The sequence below is a fragment of the Drosophila miranda genome, chromosome XR (genome assembly GCF_003369915.1).
Source record: "Drosophila miranda strain MSH22 chromosome XR, D.miranda_PacBio2.1, whole genome shotgun sequence".
Taxonomy (NCBI): Eukaryota; Metazoa; Arthropoda; class Insecta; order Diptera; family Drosophilidae; genus Drosophila; species Drosophila miranda.
The window spans coordinates 31,636,784-31,659,322 of NC_046674.1; the positions used below are offsets into that span (position 1 = coordinate 31,636,784).

General features: G+C 43.8%; 5 protein-coding genes and 1 long non-coding RNA gene across 8 annotated transcripts in view; 2 read left to right on the forward strand and 4 right to left on the reverse strand.

Annotated features, from left to right (window-relative positions):
* The window catches only part of LOC108151874 (neuroglian), a 44,294-nt gene extending 36,519 nt beyond the window's left edge, over positions 1-7,775 (reverse strand). Inside the window, exon 1 of the mRNA XM_017280768.2 lies at positions 7,673-7,775. The gene's annotated coding sequence lies outside the window, so the exon portion shown is untranslated. The remainder of the gene's footprint in view (positions 1-7,672) is intronic.
* Positions 33-792, forward strand: LOC117186124. Its single transcript, XR_004471264.1, has 3 exons — positions 33-272; positions 325-426; positions 480-792. It is a non-coding gene; the product is annotated as an uncharacterized LOC117186124 (long non-coding RNA).
* Positions 7,776-8,847: 1,072 nt separating the features above from the next.
* LOC108152873 (selenoprotein BthD) lies at positions 8,848-9,952 on the forward strand. Its single transcript, XM_017282502.2, has 2 exons — positions 8,848-8,955; positions 9,021-9,952. The coding sequence occupies exons 1-2, from the start codon at positions 8,926-8,928 to the stop codon at positions 9,564-9,566; spliced, it is 576 nt and encodes a 191-aa protein (XP_017137991.1). The 5' UTR covers positions 8,848-8,925; the 3' UTR covers positions 9,567-9,952.
* Positions 9,843-12,586, reverse strand: LOC108152871 (RNA-binding protein FUS). The gene is made up of 2 exons (XM_017282500.2): positions 11,882-12,586; positions 9,843-11,791 (listed from the first exon to the last, which is right to left on the reverse strand). Exons 1-2 carry the CDS (start codon positions 12,184-12,186, stop codon positions 10,807-10,809), a joined length of 1,290 nt encoding a protein of 429 aa, XP_017137989.1. The 5' UTR covers positions 12,187-12,586; the 3' UTR covers positions 9,843-10,806.
* Positions 12,267-13,924, reverse strand: LOC108152872 (fatty acid hydroxylase domain-containing protein 2). Its single transcript, XM_017282501.2, has 2 exons — positions 13,166-13,924; positions 12,267-13,110 (listed from the first exon to the last, which is right to left on the reverse strand). The coding sequence occupies exons 1-2, from the start codon at positions 13,879-13,881 to the stop codon at positions 12,987-12,989; spliced, it is 840 nt and encodes a 279-aa protein (XP_017137990.1). The 5' UTR covers positions 13,882-13,924; the 3' UTR covers positions 12,267-12,986.
* A 1,520-nt stretch (positions 13,925-15,444) lies between these two features.
* LOC108153041 lies at positions 15,445-20,821 on the reverse strand. Of its 3 annotated transcripts, none has more exons than XM_033387077.1 (5): positions 20,682-20,821; positions 19,603-20,184; positions 18,924-19,084; positions 18,085-18,277; positions 15,445-18,016 (listed from the first exon to the last, which is right to left on the reverse strand). In XM_033387077.1, exons 2-5 carry the CDS (start codon positions 19,708-19,710, stop codon positions 16,334-16,336), a joined length of 2,145 nt encoding a protein of 714 aa, XP_033242968.1. In that variant the 5' UTR covers positions 19,711-20,184; positions 20,682-20,821; the 3' UTR covers positions 15,445-16,333. The 3 variants fall into 3 exon arrangements, with proteins under 3 accessions (XP_033242968.1, XP_017138289.1, XP_017138290.1); XM_017282800.2 differs by having other exon boundaries at positions 20,604-20,821; XM_017282801.2 differs by lacking the exons at positions 18,924-19,084; positions 19,603-20,184; positions 20,682-20,821 and adding an exon at positions 18,364-18,472.
* Positions 20,822-22,539: the final 1,718 nt, after the last annotated feature.

Consider the following 22,539-nt stretch of genomic DNA (forward strand, 5'->3'; position numbering starts at 1 on the left):
AACCAAAGAAGACTCAAGAAGTGCCGCAGAAAGCGAGTGGGAGAGGGAAATGGGATCGGATCGGATCGGTTCGGTTCGGTTCCATTCCAAGGCACTCCATTCGATTTCATTCGACAGGGGGTTTACTGTAAATGTAATTACCATATCGTACCAATATCAGACTTTCTTTTCATCTGAGAAACACTTGATCAGATAATATCAATCAATGTGGTCATAGCTGGAAATCAAACTAATTTCCTATTCAACATACATAATAATAGTCGAGTGGAATGGTGATTAAACTCTTAAACAAGCAGCAACAATAACAATATGTACCTATTCCAGGATGCAGCTAATAGTGAATCGAACAATAAACTGGTTTACATATGCATGTACATATGTCGAATAATGCTGCGTAATATGTACATAAGTACATTTGTATGTACGGTATGTATATGTAGGTATGCATTACATAAATTCATGCAAGAAACCAAATTAAGTCTGTAAGTCTTTGACTATGGATCCGCTCGATCTCTGAATTCCCTTCACTTATCATAGAGGACAGCAGGACAGTAGGACAGTGGGACAGAAGGAGAGCAGGAGAGCAGGAGAGCAGGAGAGCAGGAGAGTGACTCTAGCCTAAGAGCACAGAGCACACATCACATATGTACACATAAATACCCATATTTTTACCGGTTTGTACTTCTACTATAATGTGTACATAGTACTAGTTCATATAGTAAATGTGTACAATGTACATCTTAAAAAACTGTTATAAAAGAGCACTGGATCTGCTTCGAGCCTACTTTCGAAGGGCTTTAATGGATCAGCGAAGAAAACTCGCTTTCGACAGCCTTTCCTGTAGCCAAGTGGCACGGCGCGCCTTCTGCATGTGGCAAGCAACATAGTTGCATACACTTAGCCCGAATGACAAGAGGGCCTAATTAGCCCGCCCCGTTGGGTCTCTTTCCACTCATGGCAGAAGAACCATCGACAACAAACAGAGGCGCAGCTGGAACTGCTGGAAGGGGGCGCGCTGCAAAGTGCAACGCGATTCGGAGACGCCACTCCTTTCCAGCTCCGTCATTTGTGTCCACCTGTGCCACATGCCTCATGCCACATGGACCCTGTTCTGCCATACCCCACACTACCCGCCCCCAGTGCGTCGAGCATCCAAAAAAACACTTAAAAGTGCAATTCCCTCGAGTGCCGTCGCAGTCGGCGCTGACGTTGACGGAGAAACGGTACCTAGGTGACCATCCACCCCCCAAACCCTCAGTAACCGCCGGTGGAAAGAAGCCAGAGCAAAAAGCCAGAAAACAAAAATCTAACCGCTAAAACCGCGAACGGTCATGGAGTCTCTCCCCTGCTAGACCTGCCTTGCCCCACCGCTGCACACACTGACTGCAAGGGCAGAGAGGGGCATGTGCGTGGAATGGAGGCGATCTCTGTGAAGCTTGGATCTGGAACCATTGATATGGAACCATATGGAACTGTAGCTTCATCTTTTCCGAACATATTATGTCTCCGAACTAACGATGATTCCATTGTATCTATAACAGATGTGTCCACGGATTACGGATATATGTCCATATGTAGCAAGCAGCTGGATGGACGGACAATTAATTATCCAATAGTATTAGCACTGCAGTATTAGCGTATTAGGCAATCGAAATACTTATATGCAGTGCACTAGCTATCAGAAGTTATTTAACATACGTATGTAGGTTGCAATTATCTCATTGATTCAGTTGTGGGACTATGATTGGGTTGGTGGAACCCTTAGCCTTTAGCTTCGCGATTCAAATCGAATTTAGTTAGCGAGAGGACCTTCTAGTCCTTCTGCGAGAGCTCCCGTATGATTAGCCCGGGTCATAGAATAGATCGTTCCTTTCCAACTTTACCTTAGGAATGTTTTTCTTCGACTAGATTGCACAAAATTAAATATTTACAAAGGTGGGCTCCAGAATCACCTTGCTGCCTTCGCTCGTTTGATTTCTGCTCAAGCACCTCCCCAAAAGCAAATCAGAGCGCAGAATGCAGAGGAAGTGGCGGCCCCCAAAACCCAACCACAAACCACGCATTTGCAAACAAACTGTGGCAGGGCGTGGAGATTATCTATACATACATATGTACACACACACATGATCATATTAATAGGTACACGCATCTACGTGATCTTTAAACCAACAGAAAACATTTTATTCAATATTTTAAACCTTAAATTAGCTCTCACTTATTCTTAAAGATATTTTTTTCAATAAGATGCACTTGATTATATTATGGGATAATGTCCGAAAAGAAAATAGGTCCATTTGTACTCAAAATAATAGATACACTTCAAGTATTGTTATGAAAAAAATTTGTTTGTTTGTTAACTGATTGTTATTATTATTATCTTTTTTTTACCCAATTAGGATTTACTAGTTAATATCCTAATATCTTTGAAAATAAAAACTTTGCTAATTTCGTTTCGTACGTCTCCCCACAAGTTTTCGATTGGATTCAAGTCGGAAAACTGACTAGGCCGCTTTAAAACGTCAATTGTTTGGCCATCAAAATTTTCCCCCCGTCGCATCCTGCCCCGTCTTTATGATCTTCAGCAAAAGTTTGCGTCATGGCTATATTTTTTTTACGCGTAAGTGGGACCTGTCTCTCTATTCTCCCTGAAAGGTTGGCTTTTTGTAGCCGTCTACGGATCTTTGGAGCACTTCTAGTCCAATTTCTGCTGCAAAAGACTTTGACGACTTAAATGGGTCCTTTTCCTCTAAGAAAACTATATATATTGTTTCCTGTCCAGGTTTTCATTTTTAAAGCAATTTAACAAAATTGTTTCACTAATTTGGCGATGGCCCGAAGAGATTGGCCTTCTCTTTTTCAGACTAAGAGCCAATCGGGCTTCTTCCTCTGTACAATAAGACTTTCGGCCCATTCTTGTAAGAAAAAATAATTATTTGTTTATATTTAGACTGTAGCTAAATGAAATGCATGTTTAATGGCCAAAAAGCCATTAGTTTCCAATTATTCACTTGATATTCAAAATTTACTGACACTGTACCTATTATTTCGATCATCCGAAATGTGAGGTCAACTCACAATTTCGATTAAAACTCTGTTATTCGGCGCTTCCCCTGCTTCATATTTTCATACGGAACCGCAACACATTGACAAACAAAATATGCCACACAAAATTTTGTTTTAAACTCTTAAAGTACGGTGAAACAGATTATCATTGAAAACTTTCAACGTGTACCTATTAGTATGATCATGTGTGTGCATGTGCATATTTATTTCAGAATCCGTACGGGAGAGCCATTCAAAGTTTACTCTGTGCCGCTGTGCGTCTTTGCTGTGATCAATGCATGATTCAATGAATCAAACTGAACTGTGAACTCCGATGCGAATTAGTGGGTCACATCATGGGTCACATTGCAAAACCTCGTGAACAATGATGGTATACACACTAGAAAGAATATTCTATATTTATAATCAATATCTATAGTAAATCGGATCGAATATGTAATAATTATATATGTACTTCCTTTTGGGAAAAATACCTGCGAACACATCTCCAAAACAAGAATACCCTTCTGCCCAGCTCACGGTACACGAAACGAGCAACCTAGCGACCGAACAACGAGCTGGCAAGCGAGTGAGCGACAAGAACCAACCGATAGCCGAACTGGAAACGATGGTTGATGATGACCTCATCATTTGCTGGCCGGCCCGAGGATTGTTTACTGTACGTCGCGAGTACGAGTACGAGTACGAGTACGAGTCGACCGGCGGCCTGCTTCCATGCTTCTATGCTTTCATGGGTCGTGGGCCTTTGGTTTGCTATGCATTGCCGCCGTCGACAATCGACAACGCACCACAAATGTGCTGTGTGTGGGCTTATTGATTTTCTACTGCTCAAAAAGGATTTCGGTGAGACATGCAACATCAGCCAAAAGGCAAATGACATCAGACAAGAGAGTGGAGCATGGAGCATGGAGAGCCGAGCCACACACAAAGGATTGTTATTGCTGTTGTGCTCTGGGAATTGGATAAAAAGTGTCTGCGAAAGAGAGCGAGGGCAGTGGCAGAGCGAAGAGAACGCGAACGCGAACGCGAACGCGAACCCGAACGCGAATGAGAACAAGAGAAATGACGCAATCGCCAGCTGTTTGGCAAAGTCAGTGTTGGATTGTTGGATAGGGGGCTATGAAGTACGAGACGAAACGGGGGGGGAGGTGCGGCAGGGCAGCATCTAAAAATGTGCCCCAAAACATACCACAATCCGCATGGCAAAAGCTCCAGAGAAAAGATACAGCCCGCGAGATATCAATATACAAAAATCCACGCACGCACATCTATACATATGTACATATATAGTATGTATATAACATATATACCTACATATGTATGTATATTTGCTCAATTGGAATACACAAATTTGTTCTTTATTTTTAATCTTTGAGTGTTTTTTTTTTGTTGTTATTCTTGATATTTTTTGGGCGTTCCATTTGGAACTATAACAAATGCCAGGCAATTGCACAAAAATATCGTCATAAATCTCATCAAATAATAGAAAGGTAGGGGATGGAGCGGCGGAAAGCGCGAAAGATATCGATGATATCATTTTGCCATGCTCGGGGGTACCGTAAACAAAAAGGACAAGACATACCCCATGGAGGGAAGGTGACATCAATATTATCAATATATTCAGTTTCGGGATCCAACTTGGGACGTTGAATGGAACGTTTCTCCGGTTCTTCCGTTCAAGAGAAATTTAAGTGTTTTTTCGCAAGGTAAACATCAATCGGGCCATCAATCAAAATAACGTATGTAAATATATATATGTACATACATAAGTATGTACCCTTCTGTCTGTATATTTATGCGAAGGCTTCCATTTAAAAGTTTGCCATTTTCACGTTTTAAAATAATTTAACGATAAACGAAAAATGAATCTTTCTCTTTTAATGATTTGTCGATAGAAAATTGAATTTATTTTATTTCTTTTTATTTCAATTGAAAAGAGAAAAAGAATTCAGAAAACTGATGGGAGGGAGAATGGGGAGAACTGGCGAAGCATGACCAAAGTGAGTGTCCCCGCGAGTGATTCACCGCACCCACACTCCTCTGTTGTAGGGTCAGCTGCTTGAATAATGAACTGTTTTAATTATGCTCGACATTCTTCATTGTTTGCCATATAAATTAGGTTGGGGGGGGGGGGCCCTGGATTGATCTTCCTTTCAATGCGGCCCGTACTTGAATTTCAAGTTCGTTTTTTATCGCTTTCAATTGGAGGTTCTCTCGCTGAAAATGATCCATATAAATGAAGGTTCGATGGGGTGGGAGGTGGGACGATATGAAACATACATGTACATATGTATGTAAATATGTGCCTATGCACATACATATATGTACATATATGTATGTTTATACTAGGAGTCAAAAAATCAAGCCAATTAAATTCTTCTGAAGTATGCACTTACATACATACATATATATGTACGTATACTATACATATGTAAGTATGAAATATTGGATTCAATAATACTATAGTATAACACCATCAGGGTCCTCTAATATAATTACACTTAGAGAAACCTTCGCGATATACATGTCCACAGCGAATGCATATCAACAAGACTCAGCTTAGCATACAGTGGAACTTCGGTGACGCGAACCGCAGTATAAATGTCCATATAACCAATAACACCTGCATGAAATGCCACCAACAACTCCGCTCTATGTAAAAAAAAAGCTACAACAACCGTTTTTTAGACTGGTAGGCTTAAAAAGGTCTTTGAGCGGGCCAGACGGGAAAAATAGATCTCTATACAAATTACCAAAATCCTTTAGCTTAAGGCTCACCCCACCGTATTTTAATAAATGTATTGAGTGTCTAATGCAAGCTTGAGTTCTTCTGTCTGTCTCTCGCCGCTTTTCCTACTGTGTGAGTGTTCTCTCTCGCGCTCTATCTCTCTCTCTTGGGAGAAGGCTTTTACGTATATGACTAGCTTAGCAGAAGCTACGGAATGTTTCTCAAGATCATTTTGGCTGCGCCTCTCTTTCTGTCTCTCTCTGAGCACACACTGCTCTCCCACACCACACTTCCCCGCGGGGCAGGCAGCAAGGGCATTCATTAACCCAACCATCCAACTGTCAACTGGTAGGGTAATTTTTTAGGTCGGATCGGGGCGGAGGAATTTGGCTGTCAACTGCGATGTTGACGTCGACGTTTCTTCTGGGGCGTAGCGGGTGCGCAGTATAACCAATGATGACGTCTGCCAGCGATGACCGCATGGGCGGTGTTGCCACAGAAGCACGCACAAAAGAATAATTTTATTTTAGCAGTTTTCAGATTTATTCTCTTTTCATTAATATATGGAGAAATATATAAAAATATAAAAAGACGGAGAGAGAGATACACATGTATCTCTGCTGGCTGCGTGGAGATGATCATTACTGTGATGATGATGGCAACATTGATGTCAGCATCTGCCCCACCTTAGTGGACGCTCTCTCACACACACACACACACACACACACACACACACACACACACACACACACACACACACACACACACACACCAGTGCACAACTTTAATTCGCGCTCATTGTCTGCCGTTTTGTATTCTCCTTCTCTTGTCCCATTCAACATCTCTTTCTAGCTAGCAAAACCTGTTTTATGTGTGTTTGAGCTCAATCGCAAGTCTCACTCAACTTGGATAATTTTTGGGTTTTCAATTAAGTTGTACGTAGGCCAAACTGGGATTTATGGATAACTTACCTTTAGAAAAATGTAAAGAAAAGTTGATTTTCTCTAGGGAGTAGAAATCGCAACAGCAACAGCAACAACAACTGTTCAATTCTTCAAACTCCGACCCCGACTTTGACTCAAACACCGCACCAGGTAAGCGGCAATGCGAAAGAGAGAGAGCCAGAGGAGGGTCAGCATGAGCGAACCAAGCGACGAAACGAACTCAAAACTCAATTACGAAGTTTTGGCTTCGTGGTACGGTACATAATGCAATACATACAAACATCAAAATGTAACAAAAAGTTATGAAAAACAGCACAATAACTTTCAACAAGCTGCTGCTGACTCTGCCGCTGTCTTGGCTACTGCTTCTTAGCGGACTCTCTCGACTTGAGCTCTTTTTCGTACAGCTGAACTTTAATTAATTTCGTTTTTGTTTCTAAAGTTGCTTTTGCTGTTGCTGTTTTCCTTTCGCTGCTTTCGTGACGTCCTATGTTGCCTCTTCTCCTTTCTTGTTGTCATCTTTTGTATACATTTATTACAATTTATTTTTGAAGTTACTATTTTTTAAAAATATATATTTGATTTAATTCAACTATTTTGGGTGCGGCACAAAGTGGAAAATTTAGAAGAAAAAAATCATCTTTTGTTTGGGTTTTCAATTTAGCAGCCAATTGTTGGGAATCTTTGTATGTCTCTTTTTCGACCGCCAATTCTAAACAATTCGCAGACACATATGTAAACATAGATAGCCACACACAAAGAGATAACGGAAGAGCACAAATAGCCACAGGAAAAAAAAGGATGGAACATCAAAAAGCCAAGTAAATAGGAAACTTTTCTATGCCAACATTAAAATTGAACACGGCGGCGGCGACAGTCAGTCGGACTCTCTCGCTCGGTACCCGGCACTCTGCTGCTGGTTTGACTGGCCACTTACACACACACACGTACGGAAAAGACACAACCGGGCGCAACGAAAAAAATTAACGAATAACACAAAAGCGAACAACACAAAACCAGTATAGGATTTATCGATAAGATATACCGTCCGGCCCTCAGAAATATACCAAAATATACCGTCTCATTTTAAAAATATATCGTACTGACGTTCAAGTTCTATTATACATATTCCTTATTTTTGATATTCCGTTGAATATTATTAGCTATATGGAACCCTCAGCTCTAAATTCATTATTTTATCCGATTACTAAATCAATTTTCTACAAGACTGGTTAAATTAAATTTTCAGCTTTATTTCATTGCGTATAAAATAAGGTTTAAACAAAAACGGTCAACAACAATTTCCACTAGATTAATTTATGTACATAGTAACTACACGTTTGCTACATATGAAGTACCTGCTGATGTAAAAACCCAAAGCGACACCTGTTGGTTGTTTTTTCATATAAACACCATTGAACCGCCAGTGTGAAAAACCTATCTTATCCCCTTTTTTGACATATACTTTTTTCCGACATTTTTGAAAAAATTGAAATTTTGATGGCGACCGTTCAGAAATGTATACATTGGTGCACCCTTTTGTTCACCCTCTTGTGAGTGCAAAATGCGTTTTAAAATATTCTGCAAAATACCATGAAAAGTATAAAATTTGCAAAGTGTGTGAGCTAGACGTGGTGGCAAGAACGTCCGCTTAATCGTCTGACGTCCAGAAATATACCAACATTTATACCGATGACAAAAACGAACTTAAGCCCCGACTATATAAACGGTTCAACGACTTGAGAAAAATATCGTAAAATATTACTGATTGTAAATTCTTCTTGTAGATCTAGGCCATATCTTCTCTGAACTTAAAAAAAACCACGAAATCTTTCACCTGAACTGAGCTAAAATGATTCAATTTTCATTATTTTCGATGGAATATTAAAATACCCCCTTGGTCTACAATGCGTTAATCGTATCCGTAAAGTACTGGAACCATATTCCTCGATTTTGATATTCGATTTGATATTACTAGCTAGCTAGGACTTCTATACCTGAATATATAAATTTATCCGATTGATACATCCATCTGTGTTCTCTTCAGCAAAAAACGCCTGGTGCTAAATTTTCCATCGATTAAAATACATTCTTATCGTTTCTATACGAATATCATCCTCATCACTAGGCTTAAAGCGTTTCACAGCACTGGGAATAAATGGCGCATTTTTCTTAAAAGGTCACGTCGAAATGCCGCCGAAGCGACGTAAGAAAGCGATTGTAAGTCGGGTAAAGTGTGTATTTTAGATCACTCAACATCCAACATTTGCCTGTTTTCCACACAGGAGGCCACATTTGTGCCTGATCCTGGGGCAGCAGCCCTGGATCCCTCGCAGCCAGTCCTCTACATCGAACACTGCCGCTCCTGACGCGTTTTCCGTCGTCGGGCCGAAGAGCTGCACGCGGCCCTGCAAGAGCGCGGTCTCCACAAGCTGCAGCTTCAGCTGAATGTCAAAGGGACGCCTCGTCGTGGAGCGTTCGAGCTGCACTTGGCCAAGCAGCCGACAACGGAGGCGAGTGAGCAGCATTTTCTTTGGTCTGGCCTAAAACGTACTCCGCGTGCCCAGAAGTTTCCCCCTGTCGACGATGTATTTCGGTGGATTGTCGAGATGCTTGGCCAGGTAACGGAAAAACAACAGCCGGGGCAGGCAGGCGATCAGATACCCAAGGAGGAGGAGCCCGAGCCCGAATTGAAGCAGGAAGCCGTGCCCGCAAAGAAATCTCAAAAGCGCAAACGCTCTGCCAAGACCACAAAGTCAGAACCAGAGCCGGTGAATGTCCCCAACGAAGAGCAGGTCGTATCCACCAACAATGCTAAGCGAAGGAAGTGAATCTATATTGCTTTGCATAAGAAAAGCCTTCGCGGCTTTCCGGATAAATATTTCTGGCAATTGAGCTCCATGAACGATGATCAGCAAATCCCGTGCGGAACCGATTATTGTGAAGCCCCTTTCGCATTGCCTTTGCCAGAATTACCAGATACCAGTTACCCGTAAACACACACAAATGCAAAAACTTGTAAAAATCTGCACACAATTGTTATTCAAAAATATATTAAAACATCTTAGAAACCTCATTCTTTTGCCATTTTTGTAAATCTTTTTCGATTCGATTTTTATGCCTCACTTTTATTAGAATTGTTTTGTTCTTATAATATGCCTTCGATTATCAAAATTTGCGCAATTTGATTTCGTTTCGTCGATTTTTCTGCATTTTATTTTCACTTTCGTTTTAATTGGTTTTCATTTCTTCTTTTTAGCTCTTAAGTGTTATAATCCTAGAGAAAAATTTTGGTTTACGAAATCGAGTTGTCGTTAAACTATACCCTACCCTACCACTTGCCTAAAATACATTACATATCATATCAATTTTCATTTTGACTCCCTTTCAACTAAGGTTTCGATTTCGATTAAAAGTTGAGCCCCCGAAAAGAAGGACTCAGAAGGCTCAAAAAGGACAGAAACCGAGATTGCGACTGAGTGGAGGATAGTATGTAGTCCGCGGGAGAGAGACTAGTAGTACATAAGAGGGTGTGGTACATTCCGTATATATATACATATATATATATATATATATATATGTTTGAGATGCATAATGTAAAGTGAGACAGGACAGACATATGTAGTATATATGGCATATATGTACTATATATGTATATGTATGTAGGAAAACAAACAGTCAATTGGCTATGGGGAAGTAAAGTCATAAGAGACGACGACATATTGGAATTGTATTTGCTACGGCCTGTCTCTGTCTCTGGTCCTGGTCCATTTGCATTTGATTTGAGTTTGGGTTTGGGTACGTGTTTCTTGTTAAGAGAAACTCATCTCATCCGATCCCATAAGGAACTAAACTAAGCTTAAACTAGATTTAAATTAGGTGCGAAAAAAATATGTAGATTATGCGATATATCGATATAGAAAACAATGCAGAAAACAGTTACATCAACGTGTTACAAATACAAAAATAGTTTGGTTGAAGAGCTGGGAGGAAGAATGCGGATTGGGGGTAGGAGTGAGGATGGGGAACTAAGCATGGGAGAACTCTTATTGATCATCATTCGTTCATTTGTTACAGATATTTCCGATAGTTGCGCAAATGGGCATTCCCGTCCTCGACGACGCCGCCGACGCCCACTGCCGCAGCGGCACTCTCAAAGGAAGGCGGCTCAATGATCATGCCCGGGATGTGCGGATCACATGAACTGTGGGGCAGGCCAGAGCCCGAGCCGCCCAAGGAGGATCCACCGACTCCTTTGGTCCGTCGCCGGCCGCGAGTGCCCACTCCCCGTGAGCGTCGGCCACCGGCGCCACTGCCCCCATTTCCACCGCCGTTATTGCCGATGCCGCTGCTGGAAGTGGGCGTGCCTCCGCCGCTGCCACCGCAACCGCCGCCATTGCTTCCAGGGACACTGTCGCCTAACTCAATGGCCTCTAGGGAAGCATCCAGGGCGGCATCTGTGGTGGTAATGCGGGTACGCATCACGGCACTGCGTCGTCGGGCGCTAGAGCCGCCGCTGGAGCCACCGCCGCCGCCACCCCCACCGTCACCGATAGCCGCATTGAATGTACCCCGCTTGCCGGGACGACGCTTGCGCCTCTTCTTGTTGCCATAGCGCGGATCGTAGTCGTATTCGTCGTCTGCCGGCGACTTTGGCTCTTCCAGCGAGTCGACATCGTTCATGTCCATGTCATCGTAGAACCATTCCTTGGGCAGATCATCCTTGCACTGCGTTAACTGCTGCTGATGGTGCTGCTGTTGGTGGTGGTGCTGCTGCTGGCTATCCTTGCTGTCGGAGGTGTCGCCACCGGCCGCACCCAGGGAGCTGGACTCCTCCAGGCTGAAGGCTCCATTGAAGTCGTGCGTGGTATCGCTGTGCAATGCAGCCAGGACAGAGGGCGTTGTTGTACCGGCCCCTGTCAGCATGTTGAGACTGAGGGAGGAGGAGCTGCTGCCGCCGCCCAGGCTGCTCAGGCCGATGCCGAGATTAACGCCGCTGGCTACTAGCGCTTCGTGCTCCTTGCGCAGCGCCTGGAAGGGTCGCTCGGGAAACCGACTAAAAGGAGGGAGCAGTAGGGGAAGTATGAGCAACCAACATAATGGTGTAGCTGGCGGAGCTGGAGGTGGGGAAGCGGTTAGGACTCACCTGTACATCTTGGTCAAGTATTGGCGGCGACTCTTTCGCCACCTGGCCGCCGGATACGTGTAGATTTGTCCCTGCCGAAAGCCTGGCATCCGCTGCCGCTTGTCCATGAACAATTGTGAGTGGTTCTGGGCTACGCCCGTTTGCGGATCAAGGAAGGGCAGCCGCAGTCGCCGTTCGATGCACAGGCGTGTGTTGAAATTGGCACTGTACTCGATCGTCTCCCGGTAGCTGACATCCTTTAGGAAGTTCTCGATTTTCGCCAGATTAGGCATCGACACGATCTGTATGTTGACGGCCGAGGACATGGTAGTGCACTGGATCCTGATCTGGCGCTGACTCCGGATCTGCGCGGTGATTATTCGGTGCTTAATCTTTTGCCAAGTTCAACTTGCGTCTAGGCCTTTAGACTAAACCATTCTCCCAGTAGCTGCTGCTGCTGCTTCTGCTGACGACAACTTGGAGTCTTTGTATTTTGTTTCTTATCTCGTTCGCCTTTTTTTCTCTTGTTTTTTTGTGTGTTTTCACAACGCTTTCACTAAGTGTTCCCGCACAGCGTTATCTAGAGGATTTTGGGTGCCATTCTACGTGATTATGTGAGGGGCAGAAAGGACGAGTTCCACATGACTTCCTTATTGTTTTATTAAAAAAGGTTAACGTTAATTTTCAGCGTTTACTTTGACTTTTTGCCGATTTTCTAGCCAAAATAGTAGAGATGAGCGATATTTACCAAAACCTGTTACTTGTCACGAGTACTTTTAAGTAGCAGTTTTATCAACATTTCAAAAGTAGTCCTGACTCGTACCACGTAACATGGGTTATCGTTTTTCATCGCCAAAGACTATCAGAAATAATTGAACTTAGCAAAGATATGTACATACATATGTGTATTTTGTTTTGTTGGCCCCTGAGACTCCCCAACAAGTCACGTCACCATTATAGTGGCATCGAATTTTTCGCACAAAATACCAACTGTTCTGCTCAGTATCCACAGCCCGACAGCGAATTTGGGTCTTAATGCATACATTTGCCGTTTGGCAGCACTGAATATTTGAATGTATTTACAAGTAAATAAAAACGATTGAAAATGTGTTAGACCAAATTGTAGTTATTTTAGTTTCCTCTTGACTGTTTTGCCACTGCCCCGCATGGGCGGTTTCTGTTCCGGCGTTGCACGATATGTCCCGTGCAATTTGTCCAGCAAGCCGATCACACCATAATTATAGTTGAATCTGTGTATATGGAAGATGTGAGAGATCTCAAAATCAAAGGCAACCGAAAACTTACTTGGCATGGTGATAGTCGTGGAAGCGGACGGATCCCCCCGACCAGGGAAAGCTGTATCCAGTATGATCGCTCATCGAGTTGATAATGGCCAAGGCAAAAATCATCCAGGCCAAGGCGACGTGGGTGCCCAGTAGCGCTATTGAGAGTGCCACCGGGAGAAGGTTGGCCAGTACATGCTCCACGGGGTGGGCATACAGCGTGATCGCCGCTATCGGGGCCGTCCACTCGTGATGCTTCTTGTGCACATACTTGTAGACCGCTTTGTGGTGCATCAGACGATGGGCATAGTAGAACATGATCTCCTCTAGCACCACGAACACCACCAGATCTCGCACCGATCGCCTGAACGTGGGCAGCTCCCGTACATTCTGACTGTTCTTGTTCTTGTAGATCAGTTCGAATACCACCCACGAGGCCAACAGATTGACGACCGTCAGGTTAAAAAGCACCACCTTGATGGCACGCCAAAGCTTGGTCAGATCAACGGGCTCGTTCTGACCCGGTTGGATCTTGTATTTGCGTATGAACCGCGGTCGATTCGTAATATCCATAATGGTAAACAGAGCCGCATACACCCAGTAGACGGAGAATATTGTCACAGTGCTGCCCAGCACCCACAGCCGCCAGGGATCCTCGCCGATCACGTCGAGCAGCGACAGCCAGCGCTCCTGCATAAACTCCCCAGCCTGAGTCCAGCACTCCAGTAGGGCCTCCATTGTGCTGTTGGTCTAGTCTTTAACTGAATCTCCGTCCAAGTAGTCGGGGAAGCAGTTCAGTTTTTGAAGACTCGCTCTAGCTGTGCGCTACATTTGGCGAGGTTCCTTTGCTCGCCGCTGCCTCTTGGCACGCCCATACATACTTATGTATGTACATATATACCATCCACATCCATGTATGTAGGTTCGACTTCTAGGTTATTACAATTTGCCCCTGCTTTCTGACACCTGGGGGGAAGGGGAAGGTCATTCCGTCGATCTGCCTGACCCGATCAGCTAGTTCTTTAGCACTCTCTATCGTTATTCGAGCATGGGATGGGGGCCGGGGGCCTAGTGCGAGCTGATTGGCATTACGTACAAATTTAGAAATCAGCAATGCTTATCGGGTTTTCGGTTTTGTTTCGCATTCGAAGGCAGATTATTGCCAAGCATTAATATTGTCATAAGATTAGGCTTCTATTTTTTTAATTTTATTTGCTGTTGGGCTCTGGAAATCTAACCGATTCAAAGTTCAATCCGACTTGATGTACTCTTTGGCAGCCTCTGACCATGTCTTATCTGCTTCAGAGATTCCCGAAAGCGGCCACCTGCCCACCTGGCTATCCATCTAATCACTTATCCACCTATCGACTATCCACATAGAAATTCATACATATGTACATGCATAAATATCAGCTTGGCTATCTGTTCAAACTTGTACCATATCTGTCCTTGACATAGTCGCTGGTGGTCCGATCCTTATCAAATTCAATTTGATAAAATGAGAGCTTCGAATGATCTGACGAAGCGCAGAGCTAGAACCTTGTAAGAGGATAAGTCCAGCAGAGGATAAATATATCCCTTTATATATAACTACTGGCACAATTGCATCTCCCAGATTAAACAATATTTACTTTCTATATGACTTGAGCCCGAATCAGGTAAGGTATGACATTTTAAAATAGCATTTGTCCCGATATTAACAGACTTTTGTTTTTTTGGAATTCCTTTGTTTATTGTATTATTTTTCATTTTTGTATAGTTTCCTTAAAATGGTTTGTTTTCGTTTGCTTTACAACAATTCACTTGCTTTTGGAGATTTATGCATTGAACGCTTTCAGTTCGCTTTGCTAGTTAATTAATTATGTATGTATATATGTGTATGTACGTATGTACATAAATACATACAATGAAACTGGATTTATGAGTAATAAGCTAGTCAAACGATTGATGAAAGAGACCCGAACGAAACCGCCGAAGGAAACTGAAGTGCCAAATGACAATGGACTGTAAAATTCCCCTTAATCTACTTCTATGTAGTGTTATGCATATTGTAATGTATATAGTATCTAATGCTTAAGCAGATTTTTAAATATTGCCTTGTCCATTGGATTGTTCTATGTCTGTAGATTCGTTTCTCTGCTTCTCAACAATCATATTATCTTCTGTTTTTTATTTTTGATTTTTCATCATCCTACGATCCTAAGATCCTACGATCCTTCGCTTGCTTGTAGTTTATTTAACTGAAAAGGCACTGCTGCACTCAAACGATTCCCCTGCGCCCCAGATCTTGTTCGCTTAGTGTTTATTTATTTTTGGTTTTGTTATTATTTTCTCTTTAATATCCAACCGAATGCCTACACAGTTTTACATAAATACATATGTACATACATATCTCAAAGCATTTAGAATATAATTATTTCTTCAAGCAGTCCCCTATTAGTACAATATGTGTCTCTCTTCGTTTTTCGGTTTGTTCTTTTTGCTTGTGTTCGATTTGAACGAGCTCTTAAAATGTAATTACAAAACATTTGTAGGCGATCAATTTTTGTTCTTTCTTTGGGATTGGTTCAATCCGAGAGCTAGAATATACCTACTAGATCCGTTTAAATCTTTTGTGAAATTTTTCGCAGTTCAACATTTCATCATTTTAAAATATATATAAATGAATAAAAAATTTGTTTTTGTTATTTCTTAGTTTTGAATAAGTTGAGGATTTGTTGTAAAACGAAAGACACTTGAATTCGAAGACATTATTTGAACATACATATAAGTACATATATAAATATTCGGCCTGTTGGAACATATTTTATTTTATTGAAAAAAATACAATTTTCTGAGAAACTTGCAGACGAACGTATGTTTCGTCATAAATTATCGATGTTTAAGGATCCTTACCTATGTGTAACGCACCTAATTTCGGGACTCATTACTGGAATCCATCCTTTCTGGTTTCCCACCGCATTTTGAACGGTTTTCAGACTAAAAACGTGTTCCAACCTCAAGCCGCCAGTGCCGGAAAATTCACTAAGCGCTTTCCCCAATCAGATACCGAATGAGATTCCACATCAGTATCTGAACCCGAATCCGAATCCGAACCCGAATCGTATAAAAGCTTAATACTAGGGAGAACCGAATCTTGAGCTACAACAAAATCTACAAACTGACTCTGATCTTCTGCCCCCGCTTAATATTATTCAATCTGCCCATTCCGCCGACGCTGCCCATGTCGATGGTGGCGATGCGGCTGACGATGCGCCAGTCGTCGATGATCATGGGCCTCAGCTTCTGTCTCCGTCTCCGTCTCAATGTCTAAGTCCTCGTTGTCATCGTCAATGGTGTCCTCATCGTGCTCGTTGAGCAACAGCGGGCTATCGTCGCCCAGCCGATTGGGAGGCAAGGCGCTTCCCGGCGTAGTGGGTGCCGAGCGCGTGATCCAGCCCTTGCGGGCCACGCGTCCTCGGTTCACAAAGAAACTGGCACCACTGACCACGCTGCTGACGGGGCTCTTCAGCAAACAGCGCTGTGCTGTTCCAGTCGACATTCCCATTCCTGGTCCCATGGCGGCCATCGGTATATACAAGGCCTTATTGGGAGGTGGCGGCGCCTTGTTCGATCCAAATAACTTTTTACTCTTTCCAGAGGCGCAAGCGTAGACTGCACTGGAGCCAGAGGCAGAGGTCGACATCGCTGTGGGCTGCGGGGCCTGCGAAGATGAGGGTGTGGATAGCGTGTGCTGTAGCCGTGGCTTCGCTCCCGTTCCCGTCCCGCTCAACAGGAGATGTTCGTAGCTGACGCCCGCCTGCAATTGACGGATCTGGTCGAGAATCTCGCGTACCTCCCCGGTTGGACTGGTGGCCTGTGGCGGTGAGACCGGTGTCCCGATGTTGGCCAGACTACTCACTCCCGACGCCGTGCTGGCAGTGCCAACTGGCCCCAGACCTGAGGTGGGGTCCCGGTCCACCATTCCGACTGGCATGCTGGAGTGCTGGCAGCAGTTCTCCAGGCTGTGAAGGGGATTAGGTTGGATGCAGCCATTGCTGAAGATCACCGGTGTGCCGACACCGCCTCCGACTGCCAGGCTGCACAGGGAAGCAGCCTGTGTGGCGGCTACACTTTCAATGCTGGGGCCTCCTCCGAGGGCCATTCCTGCGCCTGCTGCTCCACCTAGGCCTGCCACACAGCTGTTGTTCACGAAGATATCACTGAGGCTGCTGCTGCTGTTGGCCATATAGCGGAAGTGCTGGTCGCTCTGCGACTGTAGGTAGCCCACACCAGCCCCGGTACCACTGACCAGGCCACTGACTCCCTCCTCGTGTGAGCCATGCAGCCGCGTACTGTACATGGCCGCTCCACCACCGCCAGTGCCACTGCCGAGGGCCACCGTAGCATAATGTTGGGCCTGGGCTTGGGCCTGCGCTTGAGCATGTGCCCGGGACTGGGATTGAATAGCCCCTGTCTGACGTGGCAGGTACATATCCGGCTCCACCAACTGGGAGGCAGAGCGTGGCAGACCATACTGGTGGGCTGCGGTAAGCGGTGGCGGCCCCAGTGGCAGCTGTAGTGCTCCCGGATGATCCGCATTGCGGGTGCCATGACCATGGGCATGCGCCAGGTAGTGGTGGAGGCCCAGCTCCGGACTGGCTGCCCGGGAATATGGCGGCGGAACCATGGTGTTCGCCTCGTTTGCATTGCAGATGAAGCTTGAGCTGAGCGAGTCCACAGTGCTGGCGGCGCTCAACGAGCCAGCCGGACGCACAATGTAGTTTCGGAAGTACTGGACCATGAGGTAACTGGAGCTGCCGTTGCCGTTGCCCTTGCCGTTGTCGCTGTTGCAGGTGAAGACCAGAGGATAGAGATCCGGCTTGGACGTGACCTGCAAAAGTAATCCAATCGAGATGTATTGTACATCATACGGTTATTTTCAGACGAAGCTTGACTCACCTCTGTATATGGTGGAGGCGGGTGGTGGAACGAATTACAGCGACTGTACTGCGGAGGGGCATAGCAGGACCCGGCCGAGTCGCCCTCGGACTGGGTGTGATGCTCGTTGAAGCCCCAGCCACACAAAGTGCGGCGCTTCTTCCACAACGAGTACGCACAGAGTATGGCCAAGATGATGGCGACCACGACGCACCTGCAACGATATATCAGCAATCAGCAATACGGATTGGGCATGGTTCCGTCCCTGTTGAATGCTCCGCTAGGCTATCCTCTGCTCACTGCTCAGTCTGCAGCTGGCGCGACTGGATGAAGAAGCCCATGGCCGTGGCCGTGTCCGTGCCCGTGTCATGCAACGGCTATTATCGAATTCCAACTAAATTTTTAACGGCCTCTGGCTGTCTTTTTGGCGACTCGAGATTGGATTATGTGAGCAAAAGAGCTCGCTGTGGCCCAGCGGGGTCCGAATTAGGTTGCATCAGCACACAGAGAGCAGAATGTTGTGTGTCTCATTAGTTGGCATTGCCATTTCCGTACCTCCTTCTCTCTGGGGAGGGGGAGTGGGCCTGCTGTCTTGCATAAGCCTCTTGACTTGACTTGACGCAAGCCGGCACTGGGCACCGTCGACGTTGTTGCCAATAATAATAATAACTCGCATGCCACACAATGCCAATCGGCCAGAACAAAACCCCCTCTCCCCCCGACGCCCGCACCAAAAAACAAAAAATTACGCTCCACACGGCGAGGCCATGTGCACAGGCCTCATGGGAGCAGGAGCAGGAGCAGCAGTAGGAGGAGCAGCAACAGAGCAAGCTGCAGGTAACGGGCGTCGCAGGACTTACCAGAAGAACCAGTGGCTGATGAAGAAGAGATTAAGGACGTGCTCCGAGGGCGGGGGCAATGGTCGGGGTCCGCCCTGGTAGGCGGGACAACAGCCCTGGGTGCAGCAGTCGCGGGGCAGTGAACAGATGTGTCCGCCTTCGCACAAAAACCGAGCCGTCACCTGTAAATTATAGAAATTAGTTTTCTGTCGAGACAAGGTGAACGGATGGAGCTGTAAAATAGAAAAACGAACAAAGCAAAAGCAAAAGCAAAAACAAAAGCAGAAAGGTATGAACGGTTATGAAAATATCATTGTCAATATCGCCGTTGAAATTCCATGAACAAAAAAAGAGATCTCCTTTTGTATGTACATACATATGTACATATGTATGTACTCGCATGTGGTACATAGTGTTCTCAGCTGCAGTTGACCTGCAGTGTAGTTGGGGCCTAAGTGTTTGTCCTTCTAGGAAGTAAAGCATTCAAAAATGATGTACATATGTACATACATACATATGTATTTACACCTGCACAAACATACATTTAGAGCATACATAAATGATAATCAAAATAATACATATACATACATACATATACAATGTACATATGTACAATGAGCATATTTTGTAATCATATTGTATTAAGTAGTATTACAATACAAATGAAGTCCGTTCAACATTACAGCAGTTAACAACTTACATGCAGGGGGAGAAGGCCCACCGCCAAGAGGACCAACTGCAGCACTAACAAAGGGCATGGGGAGGCATATGAGGAGGAGGAGGAGAGCAGCGAAGCGTAAAGCCACATGGTACTCCCAGCTCTTTCGCTGCCCGGACTGGCGCCAAATGTCCGCTCAATGCGAAGGGGAGGAGAAGGGAGGATGATGGAGATAGGTGGCGGTAGGTGGTGGTTGGTGGTTGGTGGCAGCCTCCGTTCTCCGTTCAGCCTCGTGTGTGATTTGTTCCTTTGATTTGCTTTCGTTTCTGCTTTCTCTCTGCTGCTGCTGCTTCTCTGCTGCTGATATTTGTGTCACATTATGTTCTTGTTGTTTTTGTTTTATTTTGTCGCTGCTGATGCCTTGCTCAATGCACACACACACACACACACGCGCGCAACCGTACACACACTATCTCGCACAGTCACATGTACACGCGCGGTGCTACATAGCAGGGCGTTTTGTTTTGTCCTTGACAGACAACAATGCAATTTACCGTTGCATGCTTTTGTGCTTTGCGTTTTGTTTTACTTTACTATTTTTCTGGTTTTTTCTGGTCTGTTATTCTGTGAATGATACGAATGTATCTACTTATGTCCATACATACATATGTACATACATACATACAAATATATATACTGTTTATTGCCTATTGCCTATTATGTACATATGCACACAACCTTAGGCATACCCAAACGCAAATACATTCTATGTACATATGTATGTATGTAGCTTAACGACGCCAAGAAAATTTTCTCTTCGTGTGACGCCACTTTTATTATTCATATACATACATATGTGTGCACATACACATACATATGTTCCCAGTCTATAGATTTCATTATTTCAATCTCGTCACTTTTTTTGGGAAATCATTGGAAAATTACGATGTTTGACAGCACAAAAAAAAATTAAATAGCTATATGTTCTTCATTGCAATTGTTGGTTCCCCGGAAATCTCCCGCGCCTCATCCTCCAGGCATACACAATAACAGAAGCAGGAGCTGGGACAGAGACAGCGAGCGAGAGCGAGATTTAGAGCAGGAGCATCAGTGGAATTTACAGTTTTCCGGACCGAACGAACATCCAACGTGGGAGCGAGAATCCTAAAACTGAACAAACGGGCAGAAAACGGTAGCACTAACACTGTAATAGAATTCCAACAGAGCCAGCTCCTTTCGTCAGGCAATACGATTGTCGCCCAGCGTGGCAACCCCCTGGCAACAGCTGTTTGACCACTTTTTCAAAGGAGCGTAAAATTAAATCATACAACAAATTTTTATAAATTTGTTATTTGTTGAATCTGTTGAATATGTGTGAAGACTTATGTATGTACAGAATGAACAGAAGATCAGAGGCGTATGTGAAAGAAAATTATTTTAGAAACAAGGAATTTAAGTTTTAAGCCACTGGAAAATAGAACCATGACCAACATGGAAATACGTTCTTTTATATGAAGCAAGAGTTCGTTTGTTTATAAGAAATGAGTCTAATAAGAAACGCTCTGTATCTGTGAGTTCATAGTCGCCATCGTCGTACAAAACAGGACCACAAGATGGAGATATGTACCTCCCCAAGCAAAAACTTTGCAGCATATCTTTTTTCAGTATCCTACCTGGATAACCCATTCTCCATCTGTCTGTCCATTGCTCTTGATAAGCACCAAGATAGCAGAGACTATAAAAGCTAGAGAAACTAAATTCTATATGCAGACTGTAATTTCACACTGTTGCAAGTTTATTTCAAAATTTAGACTAACAAATATCTGTGCCATCCAAATTTGTAAGGTAAAAAGAATCGAAGACGCAGAATCATAGACTATATCTATCAGATTGCAGAATCTAGATCAGATCAAAATTTAGACTAACAAATATCTGTGCCATCCATATTTGTAAGGTAAAAAGAATCGAAGACGCAGAATCATAGACTATATCTATCAGATTGCAGAATCTAGATCAGATCATTATTATAGCCAGAACGAAGAAAAACATTTGCCACTCATTTTCTCTCCCAAAGAATTACATATGTAACATACATATATGTTAAGACCTTAAAAGAAAATTCTAGACATTTGTGAGCTGAGTTGTAAACATCGGAACTGCGGGTGGTAATGTAAAATGAAAATGTAACGAAATAAAATCCAAAAATGGTACAACATTTCCGTTAAATGTAAAAATAAACTTAACTTGAAAGTCGTCTTCATAAAAAATATTTGTTTATGCATTTTTTGTTTTAATTAATGTTGAATTAGCAATCTTTAGTAATCACTATCGTTCTATTGTTTATTATAACTGAATTAAGACGGGATGGCATGGAATCACCTAGTGGTTTAACAATGGATGAATTGATATGTGCCCATTATCGCTGTACTTTTAGTTAGCTAGCTTTCCCAAACTGTCTTCCCTTCTTAAACATTTTATCAGAGAGGATACCACAGAACTTTTGGTTCGGACTTAATATTTAAAATAGGCTTTTTTCTGCCTGTATAGAAAACATAGAATACACCGAAAACCAACGCATAATCCTTTTGAACAGTCAAGTCATCGCCATACAACTGGCCCGCAGACTCAGTTACTTAGTTTTTATAATATCAACATATGATACATTTCTTCATTCATTCTCGTTTAGATGAAGCATAAAGGGGTCTTTCATCTGTAGTTTAACGCAGCCTATATCACCAAAGTTCCACCGCCAAAACCTCACTTAAAACAGGATGGTCAGTAGGTGAAATGGGGATGACGGAGTGTCAGAATTACCATAAGAACATTACTATCGGTCCCGCTCGTTCGCCCCCCACCTTCACGCATTAACCAACAAATCAATCTCTCCCTTTTGCGAAACGAAAAAGACAGAGAGAGAGCATGTGCCATTATTCGGCTCCGATACCAAGTCTCTATGTATGGATGTATACTGTATCAGTA

Coding starts and splice junctions, on each gene's coding strand:
- LOC108152871 (XM_017282500.2), bottom strand. CDS start 12,186: ATGTCCTCGGCCGTCAACATACAGATCGTGTCGATGCCTAATCTGGCG. Junction 11,792..11,881: donor TACTTGACCAAGATGTACAG/GTGAGTCCTAAC, acceptor CCCTCCTTTTAG/TCGGTTTCCCGAGCGACCCT.
- LOC108152872 (XM_017282501.2), bottom strand. CDS start 13,881: ATGGAGGCCCTACTGGAGTGCTGGACTCAGGCTGGGGAGTTTATGCAG. Junction 13,111..13,165: donor CACGACTATCACCATGCCAA/GTAAGTTTTCGG, acceptor CCATATACACAG/ATTCAACTATAATTATGGTG.
- LOC108153041 (XM_033387077.1), bottom strand. CDS start 19,710: ATGTGGCTTTACGCTTCGCTGCTCTCCTCCTCCTCCTCATATGCCTCC. Junction 18,278..18,923: donor ATCAGCCACTGGTTCTTCTG/GTAAGTCCTGCG, acceptor ATATCGTTGCAG/GTGCGTCGTGGTCGCCATCA. Junction 18,017..18,084: donor CGCCTCCACCATATACAGAG/GTGAGTCAAGCT, acceptor TTACTTTTGCAG/GTCACGTCCAAGCCGGATCT.